Raw genomic sequence first — 12026 nt, 5'->3', positions numbered from 1 at the left:
AAGAGACTGGAAGAAACTTCTAGATCATATAGCCCGTCCCTTTACTGGAAGGATGACCAAATGTCTCTATGTCATGACTGATATTTATCTAACTTACTTTTAAAGATCTCCACTGTGAAAGGTCCATGACCTGCCCAGTCTATGCTGGTATGTATTTGTCTTTATTATCAGGACATTTTTCATAACGTCTTATGTGATTCTTCTCAGACATAGCCTACGCCTACCGTTTCTTCTTTTATCCACATATTCTTTTATTTTAACATCCTTTTACATGTTTGAAGCTATTCCCATGTCTCCCTCCCAAAGGCTAATCACAGTGAACACAAAGGCCTGGACAGGATCAGAGAAACAATAACTGGAGGAACTCAGTAAACTAATCATTAAAACCAAGCACGCTGAATTGGCTACTCCTAACACTATCAGCAAAGAATGATTAGACCACTGTCCATAGCATGAAATCCACCAAAATTAGTCAAAGAAAGGAACTCCGTCCCCAGAATGCCACAGCATCCAAAGGGGTTTGTTCCTACAGGGAACTGGGTACATTTCAATTCCCTACCTCCACCACAGTTGTCTTGGCAGCTTTGCACATAGGTTGGTTGAAGTTTCTTGCAGTTTTCCTGTGAAAGAAAAGAAAATGAATAACTACTGAAAGCTGTAAATGTACATGGAAACACCCCTCTGAACTAACTACTGCAAGTATCTCTGTAAAGTAAACAACACAAATCTTTTTGCCAAATAGCCAGAAGACTAATAAAAAATGGGAGGAAGGAAAAAATATTGCAGAACTGTGTAGAATGCATATGAAATTAAATTGTATTTTGAGACATTAGAAAGTATTAATTACAGCTCCTTGGAATTTTTAATCAGCACGTTATTTTATTGAAATTGGGTATGCTACTGATATCTTCATTTTTCAGATCCAAGAGCAGCAGAAAGCTGTGTACAACGTCCTTTCCTATTACTTCATAGCACACAGAATGATATTTATCTCCACAAGGGGGCCAGCATAGGGCCTAACAATCTCTCAAGTCCCACATATGCCTTCACAATTCAGTTCAGGCAGCTATATGGACTTGGGCTAGCATTCTGTGCAACAGTAAATTTAATCCAATTCTCTTGATTAAAAAAGCTGTGCCAGTTTTGATACTCACTACAAGCTTCTGGCATTTGCCTTAATTGCATTATTTCTGTAAAAAGGAAAAAATAATCTCTAGGAAGTAAAAGGAACACATGACATATATAACTATGCCACAATCCGCAACCAGATCCTACTGGACACAAGAAACAACAGAAGACCCATGTCAGCCCCTCTATTTTCCAGAAAGCAAACAGCTGTGGGGCATAATATTTGAATCTATGATACATATTTTGGTGGAGTTCCACTGACAACTTCTCAACATTTTTCTCTTTTAAAAAGTACCACTCTTGAAATTTTTTCATCAAAATACATGCAACTGAGGTTCAAGTGTTTGCCATGAGGTAGGCTAGGCAGGGACCTGCACACGTGTGTCCCATATCTTGGATTAGATTCCTCTCCAATTAGAAAGGAAAGAGCTTGCTTTTGATTTGTATTGAAAAAAAAAAAAAGTCAAAACCTCATTTTTCCCTTTCTACGGAAGTATTTTTTTTCCCTGACTCTCCTTATTTTCCAACGTATTTTCCTCATTTCTTCACCCTTTTGTCCAAGGACCATTCCTAGTGCTGTAAGCATGCTGAACTTTGGGGTGCTGCTGCCCCCTCGTGGTCCTGGGGGTTGGCCAAATGCTGAGGTGCAGCATCTACCAGGCAGCTTTAAGATGATTTGTAATGCAGAAGGAGGATAGAATAAGAACTGTACCCCAAGGCACACATCTGGGGCAGGACTGTCTTATCAGAAACATACAGCAACTGTAAAGCCTCTAACAAAGGCTAAGGGAGGCACAAGATATTTTGTCTGTTGGTCCCCTCTGTGGCTGTGTAAACACGAAAGAATGTAAGAAGAGGAAAGCATAAAAAATGATTTAAATTTATATTCTTCTCTCAGTGCATGAATAAAACACTAGCTGGGAGTGATCTAGGGAAATATAGCTGTAAACTAGGCAGAGCAGAAAATGAGATGAAAAATAAAGTTACAAAAGCTGAACTAAAATAGAAGGATACAGATGGGGGAGGGCAGAAGTGGCGACAAAGAATTCGGCATTTGTTCCCAAATGACTACCTTTCTGAGCCAAAGTCTCTCACAAGATCTTATTGGTTGATCTGTCTATATAAGAAACTGATATAAAATTATTTTCACATAGAAAAAGTTACAAGAAGAAAAAATTCCAAAGGCAAATTAAGAAGATTTGATGGGCTTGATTCCCACTCTATTTATAAAAGTTTCTTCGTTTTGAAATGTTCTTGGGTTAATAAAGTTGCTTCAGAGAAAGCAATCTTCTATAAGATCAAATTTACCTCAAAGGTCTGAATTCTGAAGAACACATCAATTCAGAAGAAAAAAAAGGGGGGGGGAGGGGAAAAACAGAAATATTAAACTTACTTTCCAACACAGAATAATGTTCAGGTTCTGGGGGTCTGAAATCCAGAAACTAGCTAGCTAAGTCTAACTTTTCATTTTAAGGTACCTTACTGGATATCTAGACTCAGCTATGCATACAAAGTTCATTGTTCCAGCAATGGATTTCTAAGCCGACCCATAGGCATGACAGCGGCTTCTCTCCTAAAGGCAGAAGATGGCAAACTAGTTCAAAACAAGATAAAATAACCAAGTACATTAACTATGTACCTAATGGCACAGGGGTGAAAAGACACTTCAGATATGAGCTGAATTAATGTATTTCAGAGCCAATTGAAGAATGAAGAGATGACCTGACATGACTGCCTATGATAGCACGGGCCTAACTCAAGACACCCCTTCAACTTTTCTGTTCCTATGTCAAAAGCATACTTTTAATGGTACAAAACTACACCTTCACTTGTAAGGTGAGAGTATATCAGGCCAGAACAACTCCAAAGCTGAGTGGTACTAGATGAAAAGGGAATGCAGCCAAAGTAAGTGGAATATCCACATATGCAGTGGAGCTCCCTGCTGTTGTCCTAAAAAGAAAAGTTCCTCTGAGGGAGCTATAAGACCTGGAGACAAGATGTTTGGCTAAGCAGAACTAGTACCTACAGCAGACTACTGAAGTTATACACCCATATATGCATCCTTAGAGCTAGCATAGGAACAAGGTGGAATTATTTCATCAAGTTTGAAGGAGTCTTGGAACATTAGTCTTGATAATGGTTCATTATAACTAAGAATGATTATCTACTGGGCCAAAAAAACAGGTCTTGTTAGGCAAGGGTTGCATTGCAGAAGTCTGCTCAGCAGAAACACACCTGGAAGGAAGGCAGCCACAGCATACTGTATGGAACAAAAGTGAAATGGGACATAAAGCCTCATGTAAAAACCCTTGTTTTAAAATTGCTTTCTAAAGGACATGGTGCCGTTGACAATCCATGCAGGATCCCCAAGGAATCAATATGGCTTCATGTACAAGATCAGACAAAAAAAAAGATTACACTGGCCTGTGTGTTCCAAATAAGTCTATTTAAATATAGTTTAAGTACATCCTTTAGACATAAAAGGAGCTCTTAACTTGAGGGTAACTAACAGCTTGGCAGACTCTTACTTCACTCCTATTGGCACAACAGGAATCAGAGTCATGGGAAATACACTATAAATAATATCCCACTGCTGTGAAAGCAGTGGCAGATACGAGGAAGCCTAGAATCCATGCTAACCTAGGTGTACCTCAGCAAATGGAAACAGAGGTTTTGTAGTAAAAATAACTATGGAACGATTCCACTGACATAAGCCAAATGGAACATGATGTCAAAAAACACATATTCCTTTTCAACTTGTAGGTCACATATTTAACAGTGTAATATTCTAATCTATTCCAGTTTCCTTCTCTCTTGTCTCTGGCAGGCTATGAGAACAGCCTATGTTTGTTTCACTGTTCTAGACCATCAGGCAAGGCTGTCATTCAAAAAGGGAATGGGTCACCGCTTATTATGAACAAGTTCTTTGAAACTAGCAACACTAAACATGGAATAAGACATTAAATGTTGATGTTTCCATCCTTTATTAGCAGCATTTGAAAGGAGCAGCTAAGATTTTAGGTCTCCCAATAGAACTAGTTCTGTTATCAACTGTACTGTGTGAATTCCAGAGGGATAGGAAGACTTCTGAAAGGAACAGGGGGGAGAGATAAAGTGAGAATGAGACACCAAAGGATGCAAATGAAGGGGGGAAGGTGAGAACACAATCAATTTGTATCTGTGAGGTATGAAAGAAATTCAAAGTAAGCAAGCATCAGGGGACAGGCACTGGGTAGAGGCACAGAAAGGAGAGGCTCAAAATCAAAGATAAAGACAAACCAAAGGAGAAAGACAACATTTTCTGTAGTCCATGTCCCAGAGCCCACAGAAAGCAGTTTAACAGCCAAACTTATGTATGTGTACACAAGAAAGTTCAATTTTCCATCAGAAGCAATCTTGTCTTGCCAATGGGGAAGCCAGTATATCAAGCATTGGGGGGTAAGAGGGGGAAAGTAATTCTCTTCACTTTCTTTTTTTTGTTGTTTTATCTATATTATAATTATTATAGACAAATAATTATTTATACATATTTATATTATTTTATCTATATATTTTCTGGACAGTTGGGTTATCACTGCTGTTTCCTCAACTCCTTCTTTCTTCTAATATATACAAAGGCAGACTGCATCATTCAGCACTTTCTTGCAGTAATCTGCAGTTGATTGCTAGAGCACTTACCTTCTCATCTGATAGCCATAAAACAAACAAACAAAGACCAGACATTAAACATACACAAACCTTTCCTTCAACTCAGGACAGACCAAAGCACCAGTATAACAACCTAAATAAATGTTATCGCTAGCACAATCTTTTCACTACAAGCTATAAGCTTTGTAAGCTTGTAAAGTCAGGTGTAAGCTTTTCTCTACAAAAGATGTTTAAATTCCTATAATGCCTCTCCTTACACCACTGAGATTAAACACATTTTAAACACTCTTTTCTGGGGACAGAATTAAGCTTTCTCATTATTTACTGGCCAGGAGAATAACTCAGCTCTTCTCTGTTCTGATGTGTATGAACCTACATGTCTTGGATCAGCTTTCATATGTACAAGAAACATGACCCAAACTCTCGCATGAAAATTGCAATATGAATAGAATATCATTATGTTTCTTAATAGTCAACATAATGACTTTTATCTGCTATGCCTCATTTTTAACTACCAATGTATTCGTAGTTAATACCAGCCGTATTTGAATTCTCAGAAGTCATTATAAAAAGCAATTATATTTTGTTTTTTATAGCAGTATCATTTGACAGTAGGGAAATGCAATATGAATGAAAGTGAAGTCAGTAAAACACTATTTTGCCATTGCAGAGGAGACAGGATTCTCTTTCTCTTTCATTATCTAAACCATTAAAGAATCTTTTCCTACTGGTAAACAAGCCATACCTGAAAATGATGTTTCCTGCACGATCAGCCTTCCATGCCTTCACAAGAGCAAAATCTCCTGTAATTGACTTCTCCATAATAAAGTGACGACCATCAAATTCTCGCACCTGTAGAGAAAAGTACACTACTGAGATATAGGTTTCTTCAAACAGATCTCTCACGTAATACTTATTTTATGGGATTAATTTTACAGTCTATTTTATTTAGATTTCTTTTTCATCTATGTACAATTTTATCTGAAAAACTGTAGCTCAAGTATGTAGTCACAGAGAAGCATGGAAAAGCTGTAAAACACAGATTTAGCATACTCTTGAGTGTCCCTGTTTACTGAAACACAATGAGAATCAGATGCATATTCCTGCTGCTCCATCTACTGGAATTTAACATGCTTTTTGCTGCACATCTACCAGCTAACCCAAAACTGAAGTGCTAAAGCAGAACTGTTCAAAAAAGTTCATATTCACTGTGGGAAAAGTATGCCCATCAGCAGAGACCCCAAATCTTAATGAAGAAGATTTGAGGCAGAGTACTCAATTCAGATCATCTGTTCATTTCAGCTGACAGGCTGAATTTCATTTGGTCTTCTCTGCATTTATGATTAATATTTTTAATGATATTGTGCTTGAAGCCAGAATATATAACTGACAAACAGCTAATATTTTAACAGCTCCATAAAACTAAATTCATTTTGTAAAAATAAATATAGGAAGAGTCTCTTATCATCAAGGTAAAAGTTTTTCCAATTCATTGCCAAGCTCATTCGTAAAACTGGGCGAGGGACACAATCTAAAACATTAGAATTATATTTAATGTAGAAACTGAATGAAGTCTAACAAAAGTATACTGGCAAACTTATTCCTAGATTCTCTAAAATGTAACTGAGTTCTCTTCACAATCACAACTGAAGCTCAACATTGAACCATTTCATAGGATAAAGGCAGAACTGAATGTCACTGGAAATCAGTTTTGGTTTCAAAGAATATTTCAAAGAACATGGGTAAACTCAGGGTATATGTATTAAATCCATCTAATTACTGATGCCCCAAGGAAAGGTACTGGACCTTGTTAAATCCTTAAAATAGAGATTGAGATTATTTTTATTCATGAAGAACTGTGTTACAATGCATACAGAAATAAAACTCAAAAATAAAAAACAGTCAAAAACGAGGAAGACAAAAGTAATTCTTATATTATATATTATTAGATGAATTTTAGGAAACAAGGCCATTTTCACACTCTGTGAAGCCAGCTCAATCCTCCAGCACAAAGTTAGTTGGGCTATGTCCCTACCCTCTCTGTGTTCTCTGTCAAGGTGCCTGAGATCATCAAATACCCTCCAGGCACACTGCAGACTGTGGCTTCTTCAAGAGTGTTGTTCTTCCCCATCTTGCTTTATATGAGGAGTCTCCAAGCCTATGTAGAGTTGTATCTAAGACTTCAGTTCCAAAGAATATGGACACTCCCATGAAAAAAAGAGCTAGAAGTAAAACTAATATTCCTTAAAATCTGGATTACACAATAACCAAACCCTAACTTCTTCAACAAGCACTTTCATTACTAAATATTGCATATCACTAGAAACCATTGCAGAAAAGAAAGCAAAAGAACATAAAAAACCATCAAGGTAAAAACCATTACTGCCTCAGAAAAGATGGTGTCTATATTTATAATTGCCAGCCACCACCAAGCAGGTAGGACACAAATCCTATACAGAAACATGAAACAGCTTTTCTCCTGACAGTGTAGAAGAAGATTAGAGTATACACAAGTACTACTGGAGCATAACCTATAATTTCTGAGACAGGGAGAGAGTACAACAAAAGTCAGTTTTGGGTTCCTATAAAAGCTCAGATCTCCTTTTACAAAATGATACTTACATGTGAAATGGATTTGGAGAATGAATTTGACCAAATAATGTTAGCGATGTTATTAGCCTCCCAAAAGACTGAGGAGAGTAAGATACACTTTTCAACAAATGTTAAAGGGAGAAGAAAACTGCTATCAAAATTATAAGCTATTTAATAAATGAAACAGTCCTTCAAATAGTAAAATATCATAATGACATAGTCAGTAAGAAAATTAAGAAAAAAAAGACTAATTTATTGATGGGATAATGAAAATGACATGTATAAAATATGTGAAATCCTTGGGGGGAAAAAAGTTACCTTTATCTTACTGAGGCTCTTCAGGTAGAGTATAATGTCTATGGAACATACAACATCAGCCTCATTCCATTTCTTCAAGTACAGTCATAACACTGACAAATGTCTTCCCTTCTCCAAATTCTCCATCCAATTTCAATCTGAAGTCCTCATACTGAAATTTCAACATGAAGTCCTTGTTTCTCACTTGGAAGCCACACTGTTTTTTATTTCTTTGCAATTTCAAAGGCTCATATTAAACTGCATTTCAACTGTTGGCATACGTGTTTGCTGAATACGTTTGTGTCGGTTGAGCTTTTTCCTGTTTACCAGGAAGATGTCCTGTCTCTTCTAATGCTAAAGCTTCATGTTCAGCTGCAAGGCTGCCTAATTCTTATGACGCTACTTAAGGAGCGCCTGCCTCCCTTATAGCAGCTTATGCTCAATCGATACTGGGCAGTGCACTGGCCTGGTACAAGATTTTGTTTAAATACACAGAGAACCAGGTAAGAGAACTAAATCAAGTGAAGAATTACTCAGCAGGGAAGGTTTTCCCTGGATCAGTTTCTTGATGCTAAGTCACCTTAAAGCTGAGAGAAGAACTTAATTAGCACTTCACAGGGGACAGGAATGAGCAGGAATGACAGGCAAGGGAAATTCATGCATACAGTAGCACAGCCACGCTATTAATCCAACATGTCAAGGTTAAACTTGGCATGGAGAAGCTTAAATTACTATTTATCCTGGAAATCTGTAAGAAATGCAGTTTTCAGAGCTTCCTTATAACAAAATGACATCTTACCTCTCTTGGCTGGCTGGCAATGGCAACGGTACCATCTGTGTTGTATTTGATAGGCGCCCCCCCTTCCTGCACCAGTGTCCCATAGCCGGTGCTGGTGTAAAATGCTGGGATTCCTGCTCCCCCTGCTCGAATGCGTTCAGCAAGCGTACCCTATGGGAGAACACATTCAAGAGCTTAGCCACTTGGAAAAATCAAATCAAACTCTGATGTTTCACTTGTGTGAACTTATTTTTATATCCCATCATTTGGGGCTTTTCCTTCTGAACTCAGTAGGCCATCATCTAATTCTTCCTCCCATTAGTTCTCCATTGCAGGACTGGGACAGGATTTGGCAAGAAAAGTATCACACTTGGACATGAATTGCTCAACAGCACACAGTCACAGAACTCATAATTGACTCCCAGGCCCCAGCATTTTGTTGTGCCTTTTGTAATACCTTTCTTTAATTTTGTTTCCCCAACTACCACTCTGAGAAGAGTACACAGTTCTTTTTCTCTTCCCCACCTGGCTACATATTCTAGGAGCTTTTTCTTTTATATGAATGCTATATATTTGTTTATGTTTCTCCAACACCTCAGGAGAAACTTAATAAATACCTCCTTCCAAGTTGAGACAACCATGCATAGCAGATTAAGAAAGAAGGAGGAGTGAAGTAATTTGCCAAAAATGCCAAGAGGTTGGTGGAACAGCATTGTCATTCAGTCTGACCACCCTATTTGTGCTCTCCCCTATGTCCAGCCAGATCACAGATACTAACATCCCAAATTCCTTATCAGCTTCAACTGTGGAGTTCAGTGGGGAGACACATCTGTCTGCCTTTAGTGTCCTACCACACATTTTATTAATATTTTTCTAAATTTAAAGCAAGAAAAGATCATCGTCAATTATCTAGCTTAGCAGTCTCCAAAACACAGGTCACATATTCCCTGGTATTGTCCTACATAATCTACATAATTTTTCTGTGCACTGCACACAGCAAGTTATGTGTTTGAAGAGATGGAAATTTGGAAATGCCACACAGTGACATGCTGCAGATTTTAAAGTTATATTACTGATTTTGCAAAACTAGATTTCAGTGGCATATGACTGCTACTCTGACTTAGGATCTCATTGTATTCAGGCTATGCATGTAGGCTGGCAGCACTAAAATAGTTACAACTGTGGTGCTAAAAAGTAAATCTGCAAATAGTAAAATCGTAACACTACACGGAGATTAATTCAGTTGAGAGTAAGGTACTCTTTTTAAGAGACTTTTTAAGTCTCACAGTGAACTGAAAGCTCCTCTTTTCATTCCTAACCATTAGATGGCAGGCACTACACACATGACATCTCTATAAGCACACAGAAATGCGACCAATATGGTAATCCAGGGATTCTCTGACTCTTTTTCCCCTCATGTGGACCACAGCAACAAGCAAGACCTACTTCATGTGTTTTTCTGCCACCCAGGAGATCTATCAAAACCAAACACTGTACAATAAAACATATATATTTATATATATTTAGCTGAAATGAATGTAAGGCAACAAGCTGTAAAAGGAATTTACACAATATATTTAGTCAATTCTTAACAGACCAGCAGCAGTCTACAGCCCATGATCTGAAGATGGCAACTACCATTTGTCTTTACTGCACATATATGTACAGAGAAAACATTTAGATTGCCAAATAATTTTAAAAAGAGCACTTTAAGAAAACCATATCATAATCACTATTTTAGATGAAAAGAAATCACCAGTTTAAAGATCCACTCTTACCTGAGGTGTAAGTTCAACCTCAAGCTCACCAGATAAATACTGGCGTTCAAATTCAGCATTCTCTCCAACATATGATGATACCATGCGTTTTATCTGCTTAGTCTGAAGCAGAAGACCAAGTCCAAAATTGTCAACACTGGATAGAAAAAGAAACACAATACTCAGGATTCATAAAAGTATTTTGTTGTATTCAAACACTTAATAAGGTTTAATGAGTTAACACGATAAAATGAAGTTATCTCCCCCCATTTTAGACATAAAGAATTAGAGATGAAATCAAATTCCAGCTTTCAGGGGGAAAAAGCAACAAAGCTACAATTAAAATTTAGGAGTCTAGTGTTCAGACCTCATCTCTTTCAAGGGAAGAATACACCAAATACAGCCAAAACTTTAATTTTTAAGACATTTCACATGTAACAGCTACAAATTGCAATTTAACAAGTAGTGTTATTTTATATATGTGCCTCCTCAAAAAGTCTTATAAATTAATTAAAAAGTCACAAGGCAAAATCGGTCTTTTAGTGAACAAAGACTTAATTTTTGTTTAAAATCTTGCTTGCAAAGAAATACTACGGCTTCCTAACTCAAAAAAAAAAAAATCCTTTAAAAATCAATTTATGATGCTGAGTTAGTGGAGAGATATTTTGCACAATAAATCAGCGTAGGTTAAAGGAAAGAACCCCTTGGGCAACAACCAAACCTCATTTAATGTATGTTAATACTCCACTGCACCAGGTTCTATTTTAGACATCTCAGCTGCTACCTCCGGGCATCCTTTCAACAGACTAGATCAAAAAGTAAACAGTATAGAGTTCTCATTTTTTAGTTTAAAAGAGGTAACGATGAACCTAATCCACTTGCTCATCCATTTTTATTCTGAAGTTTAACACTGATTAATTAACTTTGACAGATGTAGTGTCATATATGGTATTTCCCACATCAGAAAACTCCACAGAAACCATCTGATCAAAACAGAGTTTACATTTACCTCTCACTGTTTTTCAAACAGAGATGTTGAAAGTCTAAATTTCAAACAGAACCAGGTGACTAGGGGGATGTCAACCTTTACCTTTGAAAATCTGCTCCTAAGTGATTAATCTGAAGTCACAAAAGAGACCAAGTTTCTCTTCTTCAGGCCAAATCAGGCCTGGCCTGCCTACTATTACAACAGGACCAATATCTTCTTGCTCGATAGCACTGACTTTCCACAGCATGTGTTGCATGCATTGGCAGAGTGGAAAGAACAGGGGCTAAGCAGTAGCAGCAACAGCTCTTCTCCTATCACAACACTCAGAACAGTTGCACAGACACAGACTCTGACGTGCAGTCAGAAAGACTTCTCAATTGCATGTATAATGAGGACTATTTTAAGATTTGGCAGCCCAGTTCTATGCATACACAAACATCTTGAAAACTTTGCATGAGAGGAAGCAAAACAAACTTCTCTGATTTAGGTCTCTGATTGGATTTATGTTCTCTAAATGTAAAAAGCTTGACTTATTTTAAAAGCTTTCTCCACTCCCCAACTTTGGCCTATAAAAGTCTAAACCTAATGCAATACTTCACTATGTCAAAAATGTTCCAGTGTCAAAGCCTCGAGAGTAAAATGTGTGTTGCCTGGAAACAACCTGTATTTTTAATTCCTCATAGCAAGGACTTCCACCAGTTTGGAATTAAAATAACTCAGAATAGAGCAGAAACAGGGCAAAGAGGACAAAGAAAGGGATAAAAATATATAAGTGACAGGATTTACTGTATAGGGTCACTAATAGCAGAAAAATCCCTTTCACACGAATACCAAACGC

General features: G+C 37.4%; 1 protein-coding gene across 2 annotated transcripts in view; it reads right to left on the bottom strand.

Annotated features, from left to right (window-relative positions):
* OXCT1 (3-oxoacid CoA-transferase 1) overlaps window positions 1-12026 on the bottom strand; it is an 83896-nt gene that overhangs the window by 55310 nt on the left and 16560 nt on the right. For both annotated transcript variants that reach the window (XM_067315660.1, XM_067315661.1), the window contains exons 4-7: window positions 10222-10357; window positions 8465-8614; window positions 5522-5628; window positions 560-620 (exon numbers count right to left, since the gene is read on the bottom strand). In XM_067315660.1, coding sequence (XP_067171761.1) covers window positions 560-620; window positions 5522-5628; window positions 8465-8614; window positions 10222-10357 — 454 coding nt within the window. The remainder of the gene's footprint in view (window positions 1-559; window positions 621-5521; window positions 5629-8464; window positions 8615-10221; window positions 10358-12026) is intronic.

This window comes from Apteryx mantelli, chromosome Z (genome assembly GCF_036417845.1).
Source record: "Apteryx mantelli isolate bAptMan1 chromosome Z, bAptMan1.hap1, whole genome shotgun sequence".
NCBI classification, from domain to species: Eukaryota; Metazoa; Chordata; class Aves; order Apterygiformes; family Apterygidae; genus Apteryx; species Apteryx mantelli.
This window is presented reverse-complemented; position numbering and strand designations above follow the sequence as displayed.